A 14,405-nucleotide genomic window follows, 5' to 3' on the forward strand; every position below is an offset into this window, starting at 1 on the left:
TTTAAATTTGGAAAATTTTTGGAAAACCTCGCTTTTTAATTACATGGAGCACTGAGGAGCCTAAAAACTATAAAATGAAAGATTAAACAGACTTGAAATAAAATAAAAAAAATATAATTTTAACAATTATAATTTAATTGCGAGTATTTAATATAAAATTTAAAAAGATATTGTGCATAAGGTAATTATGGTTAATTTACTCGAGTAAATTGTTGATAATATTAAAATATTTATTTTCAGTGAACTTTATAAAATTAATTTTTGACAATTTTATTTATTAGTTGACTTTCTTTTAAAACTATGCACTGAAGAAACCCTTTTGAACCAGGTCCAGTACTAACCATGTATGGCCTGCAATTAAAAATTATTCAATTTTAGCTCAAGTCATTGGACTTTTTATTTTTGTCATACTGTGAAAAACATGACAATAAAATTAAAGACAAATAATAATAAGAATTTAAGAAATTGATAATAATATTTTTCAAAGGTATTTAAGTATAAAAGAGAAAATTTTAATATTTGCAAATATTTACCAAGTGTAAATTTTAATACAGTTGTCTAAAAACTGAATGTATATTCTTTTTAATGGCCTTTCTTCAGTTTTTATTATCAGATCCGGCTCTCTATTAAATTCTTCTGTCAAAAATTGATTTCCATTTAAATTGAATTCGTCATGTGAAAAAAATTTATCAGATAAATAATAAAATAGTATTCTTCCTAAAAACAAAAATTTTTTGTTTTATATTTTATAATTTTAACTCATTCATTTTAAACTCATAATAATGATTAGTACCATCTTTTGTTCCACATGCAAGAAGTCTTTGACGTAGGCAAACGCATAATACATTTTCCGCATGAGTATCAACATCAAATGTTGTACCTAAATCCCTGCAACGTACTAAATCTGTCGTAGGTTTTCCTAAAAGCCAATAATCTGCTCCTCTATTCATATGCCAGTAGCCTAAAAATTACAATATAACTATTAGGCTTTCAATACCTGTATCTCTTCGGTAGCCATGTTGTATAAAATTAAAAATACTAATATTCTCCAAGTACATTACTAAATTTATCTTTAAAAATAATTTTTTTTACATTTTATTAATTTCCTTTAAGCTGGAAAGAAATTCACTGATTACATTGTGTGTGTGTGTGTGTGTTTGATAATTTCAATAGAACAAAGTTTTTTTTTTTTTTTTTTTACTATCTAACCTAACAGTTGAGATGAAATGAAAGTAGAGCAAAATATAATTCCACGGAAAATCCATACGGGGTTTTCATAATGTATTTCATGATATCTATCAGATAAACTACTATTTTCAGTTGACAAACACCATCGAAGAATTTCTCCAGATTTAAAAAGGATAATCACTTCATCAGTCCATATTGAAATAAATCCAATGGCTGCATCAATTATATAATTAGCTATGCACTTCAATTTAACATCTTTGCTCCCAACTGTTAATACTTCAAACACAGAAACTTCTTGAACTTTATTGGTGATGGCTAACTTGGAATCGTAGATACTAAAATGTAAGTATTTTTATCATTTTTAAATTATTTTAAGACATTTTATTTAGGTTGTTTATTACATTAGGAATACCCATAATAAAGTTTGGAAATAAAAATCCTGATTTAATTGTAATTATTGATGATGATGAGCATTTATTTTTTTTTTTTTTTTTGGGAATAGGTGAATGTATAAATTCACTCACCTGAAATTTTGTTCACAAAGAAATTCATTGGAAAAATTTTCTAAAATTGGCCTTAGGTGTTTCATATTGTAAACCCAAGATTTCCCTGAGAAATATGGTAGGGAGAAAAATTCTAAATCATTTCTACCTGTTTTAGCCAAGAGTATATTCTTTTTTGACATGATTTCAATATGATATATCGGTTTCTCTGTCACTTTTGTTATAAAAACAGGAATACTTGTTCGATCGGCTTGATATATTTCAATTTCCCCAGTTTTGCAGCCGATCATAATAAAAGGTCCTGAAAAAGGCAAAACCAAAATTTATAAAATAAATTTAAATTTTATTAAAAACTCTATTAAAAAATGAAAATAAAATTTACCAAAAAAACAGCAACAATTATGATGATTTTCATTTAATTCAAGTATGATATTTTTTTCATGATCTAACCATTTATTTACTAAATACAATTGAAGAAAATAATTATCAATTGCTGTCAACCAAATATCATCTGATGTTTTTTCACTTTCTATTTCTGTTATACATTCTTTTGGTATAATTTTTGAAAATCTTTCTTCTGCGATCCTTTTAAAATAAAAATGTCAATAATTAAAAACAAAAAATTCTTTTTGTAAAATCAAATAATTCAATTTCAGAAGTGATTTTGTATGCACAGAAATAATAAACTATAATCATTGGTAATTTAAAATTATATTATAATTAAAATGAATTTATAAGATTTTAAGAAGGAGTAAAAACTGTTGAAGGAATATTTGTATATATGTAATCAGAAAAAAATTATTAACTATATACTTTCTTACCACTCACATATGGTGTGCCATAATTTACAAACTTTCGATGCAGAAACTAAAGAATGTCCAGTTAAATTTGATAAAATTAATTCTTGAATTTCAATTGGAAATGAAGTCAAAACTTGCATCATTTTTATATTAAAATTTCTTAAATGAAAAGCAAAAAAAAAATTATAATTTAAGATTTGAAAATGCCTAATTTTTATATATTAGGCATAACGCACTTACTTTTAATAACCAAAATAAATCATTTTATATTATTGATTTCAAAAAAAAAATAAAAAACCTTTTTATCTGTAACGTATGGTTTTATTTCAGTAAAGTTTTTTTTTTTTTTTTTACAATAACAAATGACCTAAATTTCAATATTTAATTACTGAAATTTCTTAGTAATATTGAACAAGTCATTAGGAAATATTTTCGTATGTTATTATTATACGCATAAAAATTACATATTTTACTTTTTAAACAAAAAAATATTTTTCTTTTTAGACGGAAACAGATATTTTTAAATTGATTTTTATATATTAAATAAAAAAAAAAATTTTCTATGATAAAGCTATAATCACAATGCAAAATGTAATAAATAAATATAATCACACACAGGTATTGATAACAGAAATTATGATAACAAAAAAAAAAAAAAGTAAAGCAATGTTTATCAAACCCGTTCACACTATTTTTTATAAATTTTAAATATTTTCAATTCTGATAATTTAATCTGTAAATTTGAATGAAAGTGTTATTGAGAAATTTAAAAATGTAAAAGTGGAATTTTAATTTTAGCACAAATTTTGAAAGGAAATGAAAAGTCGTACTAATTTAATCTAAGGAAATGACGTATCCTGCCACTGTCTTACAACTGACGTGTATTTAGAATCAAATAGACATTTGATAACATTTGTAAATATCAATTTTTTAGTAATAAAAAAGTTATTTTTGTAAAAAAGTAGAATTATTAAGTTTATAAAAGCAACATGTACGAATCAAATAAGTATTCTTTTGATATCAATGATCCTAATTTCGATTCTGAAATTTTTTTACAAAAATCATTCAAGGTATGAAAAAAAAAATTAATAAACGTATCACCACATACTGTTATTTACGTATGATTAAACATGTATTTTTTTCTGTTTCTATCTTATTATTCAGGAATATTCATTAAAACAAATAATGAATTTAGAAAATGAAATCGTAAAGGACACAGCTTCTCTTCATTCTGACATGCAAACATTAGTGTATGAAAATTACAATAAGTTTATTTCTGCAACCGATACCGTACGCAAGGTATAAATTTCTATTTCATTATTTTGTTCAAATTTTTTTAATTTTTACTATTTAATATTTTTTCCACTTCCAGATTCAATATTTGTATTGTTTGAAATCTTAGTTTTAATAGTAATACAAATAGTTTCCAATTTTTTTTGTTAAATTATTAAAAAGGAAAAATATTCACTTACGATTACTTGAATAATATTTAAATTTTAAATTGTTTATAATTTTCTGTTACAAAAGTTAGTTTTTTTTTTTTGTTGATGCATATTTAAAAAATTGTTGTTAATACATTTTTTTTTTTTTTTTTTTTTTTTTTTTACTTTAGATGAAACTTGATTTTAAGCAAATGGAAGCAGAAATGAACTTACTTGCTAACAACATGAACTCGATTACTTGCTTTACTGAGCAAATTTCAAAAACTTTACAACATTCCAGAAACAAAATATCAAGATTATCATCAATTCATTCATTGTTAACAAGACTTCAGTTTTTATTAAAGTTACCGAATAAACTTAAAAAGCTGATTGAAGAAGATTGTTATGTTCAGGTGTAGTTATTTGTATAATTTCATAATATATTGGTAATGTTTCATATTTTATATATTTATAAGATTTTGTTTTTAAACAGGCAATCGAGGATTACTTGCAAGCTCAAAATGTATTGCAGCAATATGGACACATGCCATCTTTCAAAGGGATTCAAGCTGATATAGACATAATTTTGGATGGTTTGAAACAAAAATTACATGAGAAATTTAAAAATAGCAATGTATAATTATTTTTGATGTTATCACTTGAAGTAATTGTTAGAGTTTTATTTATCTGCATCATTTTATATTATTCTAGGCTAATTCATATGAATTGACAGAAACAGTTGGTTTATTACTAAAATTACAAGAACCAGGAAGTGCTTTGTGTAGTGAATTTATTTCATGTTGTGATAGAAAATTGAAAAATCAAATTAAAGAACTTAAATTAATGCAATTTCAAGATGTTATCGAGTTTATAGACTCCGTAAGCAATGGGTTTTTAAGTGATCTTTGTTCTGCTGTACATTTTTATACTGAGACATTTTTAAACAAATTTTATGCTGATGATAATACGTAAGTAATAAAATATAATGAGTATTTTATTTTTATAAGTAAAAAAAAAACTTTTTTTATGCCTAAGGAGTATAGCTGGACAAAAGTTGTTTACTATTAAAAAAAATTTTAGTTTATTTAAAAAATGTATTATTTATTTAGTCATTCATTTAAAAAATACAATTATTTTTTAATATGTCTAATATATGATTCAAAAAATTTTAAATTTTTTTTCAGAGAAGAATTTTTGGAGACTGCAAAATTACAATTGAAAGATTTAGTATGTAGAAATATGGAAATTTATTTTGATTTCGTTGAAGATGTTTTACAAAAAGAGCAAGATAAAGGAGACACAATTATATTGGTTAGAGCACTAGATAGGTTTTATAGAAAGCTACAAGCTGTTAATTTGCTAATTGTTGGAACTGATTTTGTCGAGTAAGATTTGATTTATTGTGAATTCATTTAAAAGTTACACAAATTTTAACTTTATTTTTTTAAATTTCAGTAATGGAATTGAAATTATTATACGTGCCGGTAGACGTCAATGCAAGACTCACCTTCAAAATTTAAAATCTCATTTCACTGATAGCATGACCAACATGCGTCATAATTTAGCATCTGTTAAAGTAGAAGTTCATGAAAATGAGAATACTTCAAAATTATCCGAATTATTAAATTGTATTATTACTACAACAACAGACAAATTAAAAAATGCACTACAAGACTTATTGGTAAGATTTATTTTCATTTTTATTTTTTACATCAAACTTTTTGCCACATTAAAAAATGAACACGTTTAAAATTATTACAACATTTATTAATAAAAATAAAAAAATTTTTTAAATTTTCAGGTGTTTTTACAGCCGGATTTAACATTTGGCTTAAATAGTAAATTCCAAGAAGTGTTTTGCGTGGATTCTATAAGAGAAGGAGTTGTTATAGGTTTTTTGCATCATTTAATGGCAACTGCACAAAGTTTCTGTGATAATCAAGGAGTTCCCTCAACATTATTGCTTGTTTTATCGAAATTCTGTTTAGTTTTTCAACAGTATTGGATTCATAATTTGGTAAGTAATAAGTCATTTATATCTTCTTTGGATTTCGAATCTGATTGTTAACTATTAAAAATTTTAGTTTAATAAATTTAACTATGGAATGAATATAAATAAATTTCAGGAAATTGTAATTTTAATTTTAGTTGTCACTAACCGATGAATGGTTTAATATGTCTGAGAAACCAGGTGCAGAATTATTAACGAGTGAAACTGAAATGTGTTCTCACATGAGAAATGCTGCTCAAAATTTAATCAATAGTTATGTTAGATCACAAGGTTTAAATGTTTCACAGGTTAGTTAAAAAAAAAAAATAATAATAATTTTGAGTATTTCTTATTTTTTTTTTTTTAAAATTCTATGAATTTTTCATAACCAGATGCTAAGAAAGTCTGTTGAAGCAAGAGATTGGTTGCATACTATTGAACCGAGAACTGTAAGAGCTGTTATGAAAAGGATTTTGGAAGATATTTCAGCAATGGAAGGGCAAGTTGGACTTTTATACGAAGAAGGACAAAGGTCAGAAAAAAGTTCGGATTCCAGTAGAAAAACTTTGGCTTACAGGTATGGTAAAATTTCATTAGACAAAAATTTTTTTTTTTATTTGAAATACTTTCAACGTTCTACCCATTAAATAAAGCATTGCAAAAAATATTTTTCACCTTTGTCTAAAATTTATATTTTAATAAATTTTTTTTAAGTCAATTGTCACGACAGCAAGTATATCGTTCAAACTGGTCATCTTATGCTCCAGGTCAAACAGGATTAGTTGCTAATATTCACAAGTTGTTTTCAGAAAAAATTGAAATATTTTCATCTGTAGAATTTTCAAAAATATCTATTCTACAAGGAATAATCAAAATAAGTTTAAAAGTAATAGGTTTAATTTAAACTTTTACAAAATCAAGATAAATAAATCCTTATACTAAATAATACATTTTATTTAATTATTTCTGTTTTTTTAGACTTTGTTAGAATGTGTTCGTCTAAAAACTTTTAGCAGATATGGTTTACAACAAGTTCAAGTTGATATTCATTACCTTCAATTACATTTATGGCGATTTGTTTCCGATGAAAAGTAAGAATTATTACATTGTTAATTCAACATTCTAAATTTGATTTTTAAAAATTATTACTTTGAAATTTTTAGCTTGGTGCACTTTTTGTTAGATGAAATTCTAAGCAGTGCAGTTCACAGGTGTTTGGATCCTGTTCTGATGGAACCAAGTGTAGTAGAAATAATATGCGAAAGAGGCTGAGATTAATTTTAATAAGAATTTAATTCAGTAATCAAAAGTAAATAACATATATATTATAATCTATATTAATTCTCATCATTCATAATCACAATTTTCTGGCCTCCATGGTTTTCTTCGTGTGAGAGAATATTCATTACGTGTATGATAGAACGAATAAGGATCATCAATATAATATTTTGGTTTCCTCCAAAATTTTGTTACCATTATATCTAGCATTTTGCTATTGTGTCTATTACAAAATACATGTTGTTGAAGTTTGATTTTTCGTCTATTTGATTTTTTCCAGAGTTTTTTATGCCTTCCAGCTATAGTTCGAATCCATATTCCCCTAAAGCAATAATTCCATTTTGAATTAATTAAAATTTACCTTTGTTTTAGGATAGACCAAAAAAAAGAGATGAAGAGTATTATTTAACTATTTTTACATACCAATGTAATCTAAAAAATCTATTTACTACACTTTTAACGCTTTTTCTAGTTCCATTTTTAAAGGAAAACTTTGTTAATGTTCTAGTTTGCATTAAATCCTTTTTGTTAGATAATAATGTTAAATTAGATTCATGATTATTGAAAATTCTATTGGTGATTGTTGAAAAATTAGAAATTCTATAGTTTGCATAACTATTAAAAAATGAAAAAGATTCAGAATTATTTTTTAACTTGTATGTAGATTTTAAAGAACTCTGTAGAAGATTCTTTGAAAAACCTTTAAAAAAAAAAATTATTTTATTAATGGTTTCTTTAAGAAATTAATAATAAACTTTTATAGTTTGTTTTAAAACATACTTTTTAAAATTGCAGCAAACATTTTATGTTGCAATTTATATATATTAAAATAAAATGATGAATAAAAAAAAAATTTTTTTTATTTTATTAAAATAAATTTCCCTGACTAAAAAACTTGTTACCAATAGACAGCTGAAAATTGAAATATTGGAGGCCGCGTACAACTTCAAAATTTACAGGCCTCAGGAAATTCTTCAAAAGAAATCTTTATGTTGTTTTTTTGGTGGTGTCTGCAAAATGTTACCAAATGCTCCGAAAATTCCTAGTTGTAATTTCATTTGGGTAAATATTTGTTTGTTTTAATGTTTTACTTTTTTTTACCAATACATTGTTTTATTTAAATTCTCGTAATAAATATATGAATTATGGTTCATGTGTAGTTAATGTTTTCGTTATTATTCTTTTTTTTTCGACTGCCATTTTTTAAATTTATTTATTAATTTGAATAAATATAGTAATTTATTTCATTTTATTTTTTATTATTTTTAAAAATGATTTGATTATCGATAATATTTATTATTTTCAATTATAAATTTGTATTTTAATTTATTTTTATTTTTAGAAAAGACATATATCGAGTGGGCCTTCGCGGTTATATCTAGTCACAAATTTTTATAGAAAAAGTGGTTTACTTAAACAAAAAACTCAACGACTTGGATTCCGATGTAAATATTCTACTGATCCATGTAATCCCTTGCCTCCTAATCTCAGGGCCAAAGGGCCTTGTCCTGAGCCTCAACCCAGGTTATTTACTGTTAATTATTTTTTTTTTTGTAATTATTTTTGTAAATATAAAATTAAATTTTTTTATTCATTATGACATGATAGTTGTGAGCCGCCACCAAAAAAGAAATCGAGAGGCTTTGCTACAACTTTGGCTTTAATTGGAGTTGGTACAGCAGCAGTTGTTGCTTATGCCAAATATGATTGTGAATTTAGAAACTATATAGAAGAACATGCACCTTTTTTTAATGAATTTATTAAAATTGCAACACAGGAAGACTATACATATGCTGAAAGTTGGGAAAAATTTGTTAAATATATTTTAAGCTGGTAAGTTTTTTCTTTTTTTTTTTTTTTTTTCAGGTTTTTAAACGAAAATAACCAAATTGATTAAATTTGAATTACCTAAATAATTACAGATGAAATTTTTTTTTTAAATATAGTTAAAAACAAAATTAATTTAAATTGTAATTAATAAATAATAATTAAATCTCTAAACAGAATTCAATGATTTAAAATTAAAATTCGTCTTAGCATTTAAAATGCTTAGAGGCATATATGAATACATTATTAAAATCGGTATCGAATACAAAATATAATTTAAGATTTTAAATGTTTAGATATAAAATACTTTATTTATCTTAAGTCTTTAGAAATAAATTCAATTTTTTTTTTTCAGGTTTGATTTTTCATCCAAAGGCACAAAAGAAAGAAAGAAAGGCCTAACTTGTCCACCTACCGATAAAAGCTATGAAGGTAAGCAAAATTCAATTAAATAATAAGCTTTTTTTTAATAATAATAATAATAATAATAACAAGCTAATATGCTTCATGCTTTACTTATTCAATATTTACAAATTAAAAGCTTGTACATTTAACAAAAAAATTTGAAGTTGCTTTTTTTATTATTATTTTTATTAAGACAATACATAATAATAATAAAAAAAAAAGAAAGTTATTCCCAAGTAAAATTGTTTTTGTTTTTCCACTGGTTTTAACCTATTAATTGAACGAAACAAAAAAAAAAAAAAGAAAATAATTTTTTTTTAAATAGCTCCCAAGTCGGCTTTTCAACCTCTTTTGGATGATGATATTGAAAAAGAAAAAGCTAAAAGAAAATGCCTTCCTGAGTCAGAAACCAAATACAATGAAATAAGAGTTGTTCAACCTCCCTCTCCTGAAATACCTAAACCTGATCCTGTCACAAGTAAGTTTAATTTTCCTTTATATTATTATACTTTCTTATTAACTATTTATTCTTAATAAAAAATCTTTCACTTCCTATTGTCGCTTTCTGTTTTCTTCTTTTTCATTCATTATTTTTATTTAAAAAACAAAAAAAAAAGTAAAAGAAAAAACTACCGGATAAAATTTGTTCAAAAGAACAAATTAAAATTTTTTTATAGAGTTTAGTTTCAAGCCTGAAAATAAAAAAGTGTGTTTAAAACATTAAACAATGTTACTTGTCTATTTTCAAGTTTTTTTTTTTTTTTTTTTAATATGTCGTTTTTGTTGAGATGAAAACAGAATTTGACACATTTAAAATTTTTCAAGCTTGAAACTAATGCATATTAATTCGAAAATTCCAGAAGAGGCTTTGGAAGAGGGGAAAAAAAAAGTCTGTAAGAAATGAAAAAGTTTTTGCGATTAAAAGAACGCGCCCCCCCCCTCATAAAATGAAGCTGTTACTAAATTAAATACATTATACACCTAACATTATCTTTTTTTTTTTTTTTTTTTAAAAAAGAAAAATTCTATGTGAAAATGCCTTTATAAAATTTAATTTTTTTTTTTTTTTTTTTTTTTTATTCCTCCCATAAATTTTAAAAAAAAAATTAAAAATCATAAAAATAATTTCGTTATTATCATTTTCGTTTTTTCTTTTATTTTTCTAGGGTAAGTTTAATAATAATAATATTTATGTAAATATACCTTAAAAAAAAAAATTTTTTTTTTTTTTTTTAGTCAATAAGGGGCTAAATTAACTAAAATTTATGTTTTTGTTTTTCTAAAAAGATAAAATAATAAAGATTTAAAAAATAAAAACAAAAAAATATTTTTAAAGAAAAGCAAAAAAAAAAAAAAATTAATAATAATAAATAAAAATAAATTAATTTATTTAGTTTCTCATATATTACATGCTAAGGATAAAAATAGGAAAAATTAATTATGGTTGTTAAGGATTTCAAATTTAAATTAATTTTAATAAATATATTTTATAAATTATATTTTTAATCCTGATAATTAATTACGTTACATTAATGTTATTTATTCGTAAAAAAAAAATGTAAAACGAGTAGTATAATTTAAAAAATAAATAAATAGTTAATTAATTTATTTAAACTAAACATTGGGTTAAATTTCAGTTGAAGAAACGTCTCGAAAAGCCAGCCAGGATACGAAAGAATTGGTAGAAAATTTGCCTGAATTTCATCCTAAAAATATTGTCGAATTAGAAAAACATATTGGAGAAGCTGCAAATGAAGCTGTTAAAGCATATTATAGTGCTGTTTGCGTTACAAAAGGTAATTAATATTTAAATTTGTAAAAAAAATAAATATTATCATGGAGGTAAATTAATAAGTTTTTTTTTTTTTTTTTAAATTTCAGATTATGCTGAGCAAATTTACAAACTTTTGGAGACTAAAATCGATAAGGTTGATCACGATTTTTGGTGTGCTCTAAAAAAAAAAACCGAAGAAAAAGATAATTTGATAAAAGGAGCCGAAAGAGCGGCTGCATTAGCCAAGTAAGTTAATTAGTACGCATTTGGTCTTTTTCTTTTCATTCCACTAAAATTTATTTAATAATAATTAATTGATTTTTAATTACAGTGAGAAAATCAACAAATTACAATCGATTTTAGATGATCCTGCTTTTGGCGCACCAGATTCATTAAAAGTTCAAGCCAAAAGAAATATAGCTAAAGTATTAAGAGATATTGAAAGATCTAGAAGAGAATTAAATGCGGAAAAAGAACGTTCAAGTGTGACTGAACAATATTGGCAAAAAGTGGAACAAGCAAGGAGGCATTTTCAGGTTGGGGAGGGGGAAGGAAAAACTATTAAACTCAAAGGATTTAATAAATCTTTAAAGAAACTTTATATCAATTTCATAAGTTTTAAATTTAGTAATGGTAACATAATCTGTAAAATAATTTTTTATTGGATTTTTTTTTAGGATGAATTAGAAATTTTATTCCCATCTTTAAAAATTGAAGAAAAAAAATTTAATTTAAAACCAGGGGAGCTTGATTTGTTTTTAGTACACGTTTATCATCATATTGTATATTATCAAAAAGAAATTAGTAAACTAGAAGTAAGAATTATTATTTTTTATTTTATTCTGGAAATGTATTTATTGTGTGATTCAAAATGGCGATTCATTCAAAAACATTCCATTTTATAAATTCATTTTCATTATATTTTGTTACAGACGATCGGTGAATTGCGAATTAAAGAAGCCTTACAAAAAAGTGGTGAACGTTTAAATGAAGAGGCACTCACGGCTAGAGTGAAACAAGAAGTGGAAAAAGAAAAACGGGATTTATTCCAAGAACTTCAAAGAAAAGTTAGTTTTTATTTTTATTTTTTTTTTTTTTTGTTATAAATATGGATAATATGATATTAAAAAAAAAAAAAAAAAAACAGTAGGTTCAATAGGTTTTGATAAAATACCTTAATTTTACATATAGATCCTTGATGTAAAAGCAGAACAAGAGAAAACAATTAAAGTTCAAATGAAGAGACAATTAGAGGCGGCCGAAGATTATTTGCACGATGCGATAGAGGCTAAAGAAATAGAAATGGCTCGTAAAAGTCAGAGAATGATCGATGAAAAAGTAGAAATGGAGAAAAATGCATATAAAGTTAAACTTGCGGAAATGGTGGGACGAATGCAAGGAGTTGAAGCTGCACTCTCAAGTTTGTAATAGAATTCTACGGTGACTGAAACATTTTAATAATTTTTATATTAATTTTTCCGTATTTAATAATTCGTTAAAAGGTCGTTTGGCAAGTGATAAAATGGCGACTCAAGCTCAAGTTTTATTTTCTGCTTGCCAGTCTTTCTATAGAGCTTTACGGGTAGGAGTTCCCGGTGTTCATTACTCAAAAGGTTTAAGACCTTTGGATGTAGAAATTGCTGCGATACAAAAAGCTGCCGGTAATATTGAATTTTTTTATTTTTATTTTTTTTTTTTTTTCACGCTCAAATTAAATTAAAAATTGTTTCTTGTTAAGGAAAAGAAGATACATTAGTTGGTGCGGTTATAAACAGCATACCGGAAGAAGCACGTAAAAGAGGAGTATTTCCGGAAATAGCGATAAGAGAAAGATTTTTAAAAGTGGAGAGAACGGCACGAAAGCTCGCTCTTGTGCCAGACGGTGGTTCCTCCTTGCCTCGATATTTTTTGAGTTATCTTCAAAGTTTTTTGCTTTTTAGGTCTGAGAACCCAATCCCTTCTGCTGAACTGGATGATCAACCTGTAGACATTAGTAAACTTGACACGTATGACATTTTAGACAGGTCTAGGTTAGTTTTAAAAATTATTAGAATAATAACTGAAAACAGAAAATTTTTATGGATTTTTTTGAATTTTTTTTAAAATCAATGATTATTAATTGAAAAATTTTGATTTTATTTTATCAGATATTGGTTAGATAGGGGTGATTTTGGGATGGCTCTTAGATATATGAATTTACTTAAGGGTGCCCCCAGGCAGGTGGCATGCGAATGGATAAATGAAACTAGGATATTTCTCGAAACGCAGCAAGCTGCTGATACATTAATGGCATATGCAGCTGCTACTGGTCAACAGTACACATAAATTAAGAAATGATAACCGAAGAAAATATATGTTTCACTTTAAATTATCACACGTCTTGCAAATAATGTGAATTAAATTCCCTGTTATTCTTATTATTATTTTTATTTACATATATTTTGGTATTTTCGCCCATGGGATTACGGTGTCGATTCGTATTTGAAACTTATTTAAACTTTTTTCTTTTTTTTTCTTTTTTTTTATTTAGTTTTTTTTATTCTTTTATCAGTAGAAATGTATCATAAATCTAGTTATGATTTGTAACTTCAATTTGCAATGGCTTCACTCAATAATTTTTGCGACAATTAAACAAAAAAAAAAAAAAAAAAAAAAAAAGAAAAGGTCAATCAATAATCTTATATAGTCATCATCTGTTATTCTGTATGATTTCTTTTTTTCTCATACACATTTGTAAAGTAGCTTAAAAAAACAAAAAATGAATCAATCAGATTAACATCTACCTTACATCTCCTTACAACTCATTTTATTTATTGTATATTTATGATAAAAAAGATTTTACTATAATAGATATTTTATTAAAATTACAAATTAAACATGAATTCAAAAAAAAAAATTAGAGGGAGTTTGGATTTTATGAATTAAATTGGATTTGTGATATACAAAAAAAATTTAACGTTTTAAATCAATTTTTAAACAACATGCAAAAAAAAATTAATACCAGCTTGAATTAAAAAAATGCTTATGTAGGCTTTTATTAAACTTGACGTCAGCAAAGTTTAATTTATGGAAAAAAAAGTAAAAAAAAAATAAATAAATTTATAATGAGTTCCTGTAAAATTTGTAATATACTGCATTGTAACCTTTATAAAATCTTTGAAAAAAAAAACACGTTTAGATATGATAAATTATTTATTCCTCTCCAAAAAAAAACTAGTC

General features: G+C 24.5%; 6 protein-coding genes across 6 annotated transcripts; 4 read left to right on the forward strand and 2 right to left on the reverse strand.

Annotated features, from left to right (window-relative positions):
- Positions 1-529: 529 nt before the first annotated feature.
- On the reverse strand, positions 530-1,981 carry Phum_PHUM228610 (uncharacterized protein; the record flags this gene model as incomplete). Its single annotated transcript, XM_002425897.1, has 4 exons — positions 530-636; positions 794-961; positions 1,210-1,523; positions 1,713-1,981. The coding sequence occupies 4 exons, from the start codon at positions 1,979-1,981 to the stop codon at positions 530-532; spliced, it is 858 nt and encodes a 285-aa protein (XP_002425942.1).
- A 1,499-nt stretch (positions 1,982-3,480) lies between these two features.
- On the forward strand, positions 3,481-7,174 carry Phum_PHUM228620 (protein C11orf2, putative; the record flags this gene model as incomplete). The annotated part of the gene is made up of 13 exons (XM_002425898.1): positions 3,481-3,561; positions 3,656-3,790; positions 4,104-4,325; positions 4,406-4,546; positions 4,624-4,880; positions 5,097-5,297; positions 5,368-5,593; positions 5,714-5,929; positions 6,061-6,210; positions 6,295-6,479; positions 6,617-6,788; positions 6,881-6,993; positions 7,066-7,174. The coding sequence occupies 13 exons, from the start codon at positions 3,481-3,483 to the stop codon at positions 7,172-7,174; spliced, it is 2,208 nt and encodes a 735-aa protein (XP_002425943.1).
- A 75-nt stretch (positions 7,175-7,249) lies between these two features.
- On the reverse strand, positions 7,250-7,695 carry Phum_PHUM228630 (mitochondrial 50S ribosomal protein L35; the record flags this gene model as incomplete). Its single annotated transcript, XM_002425899.1, has 2 exons — positions 7,250-7,502; positions 7,604-7,695. 2 exons carry the CDS (start codon positions 7,693-7,695, stop codon positions 7,250-7,252), a joined length of 345 nt encoding a protein of 114 aa, XP_002425944.1.
- A 502-nt stretch (positions 7,696-8,197) lies between these two features.
- On the forward strand, positions 8,198-9,017 carry Phum_PHUM228640 (uncharacterized protein; the record flags this gene model as incomplete). The annotated part of the gene is made up of 3 exons (XM_002425900.1): positions 8,198-8,242; positions 8,523-8,704; positions 8,789-9,017. The coding sequence occupies 3 exons, from the start codon at positions 8,198-8,200 to the stop codon at positions 9,015-9,017; spliced, it is 456 nt and encodes a 151-aa protein (XP_002425945.1).
- Positions 9,018-9,225: 208 nt separating this feature from the next.
- Phum_PHUM228650 (uncharacterized protein) lies at positions 9,226-10,136 on the forward strand (the record flags this gene model as incomplete). The annotated part of the gene is made up of 5 exons (XM_002425901.1): positions 9,226-9,262; positions 9,304-9,328; positions 9,363-9,439; positions 9,738-9,890; positions 10,090-10,136. The coding sequence occupies 5 exons, from the start codon at positions 9,226-9,228 to the stop codon at positions 10,134-10,136; spliced, it is 339 nt and encodes a 112-aa protein (XP_002425946.1).
- Positions 10,137-10,247: 111 nt separating this feature from the next.
- Positions 10,248-13,511, forward strand: Phum_PHUM228660 (paramyosin, putative; the record flags this gene model as incomplete). The annotated part of the gene is made up of 12 exons (XM_002425902.1): positions 10,248-10,305; positions 10,657-10,679; positions 10,807-10,855; positions 11,050-11,208; positions 11,294-11,432; positions 11,518-11,722; positions 11,864-12,001; positions 12,119-12,253; positions 12,378-12,606; positions 12,689-12,847; positions 12,925-13,216; positions 13,334-13,511. The coding sequence occupies 12 exons, from the start codon at positions 10,248-10,250 to the stop codon at positions 13,509-13,511; spliced, it is 1,764 nt and encodes a 587-aa protein (XP_002425947.1).
- Positions 13,512-14,405: the final 894 nt, after the last annotated feature.

The sequence above is a fragment of the Pediculus humanus genome, genomic scaffold, assembly GCF_000006295.1.
Source record: "Pediculus humanus corporis 1103172107591 genomic scaffold, whole genome shotgun sequence".
Lineage (NCBI taxonomy): Eukaryota > Metazoa > Arthropoda > Insecta > Psocodea > Pediculidae > Pediculus > Pediculus humanus.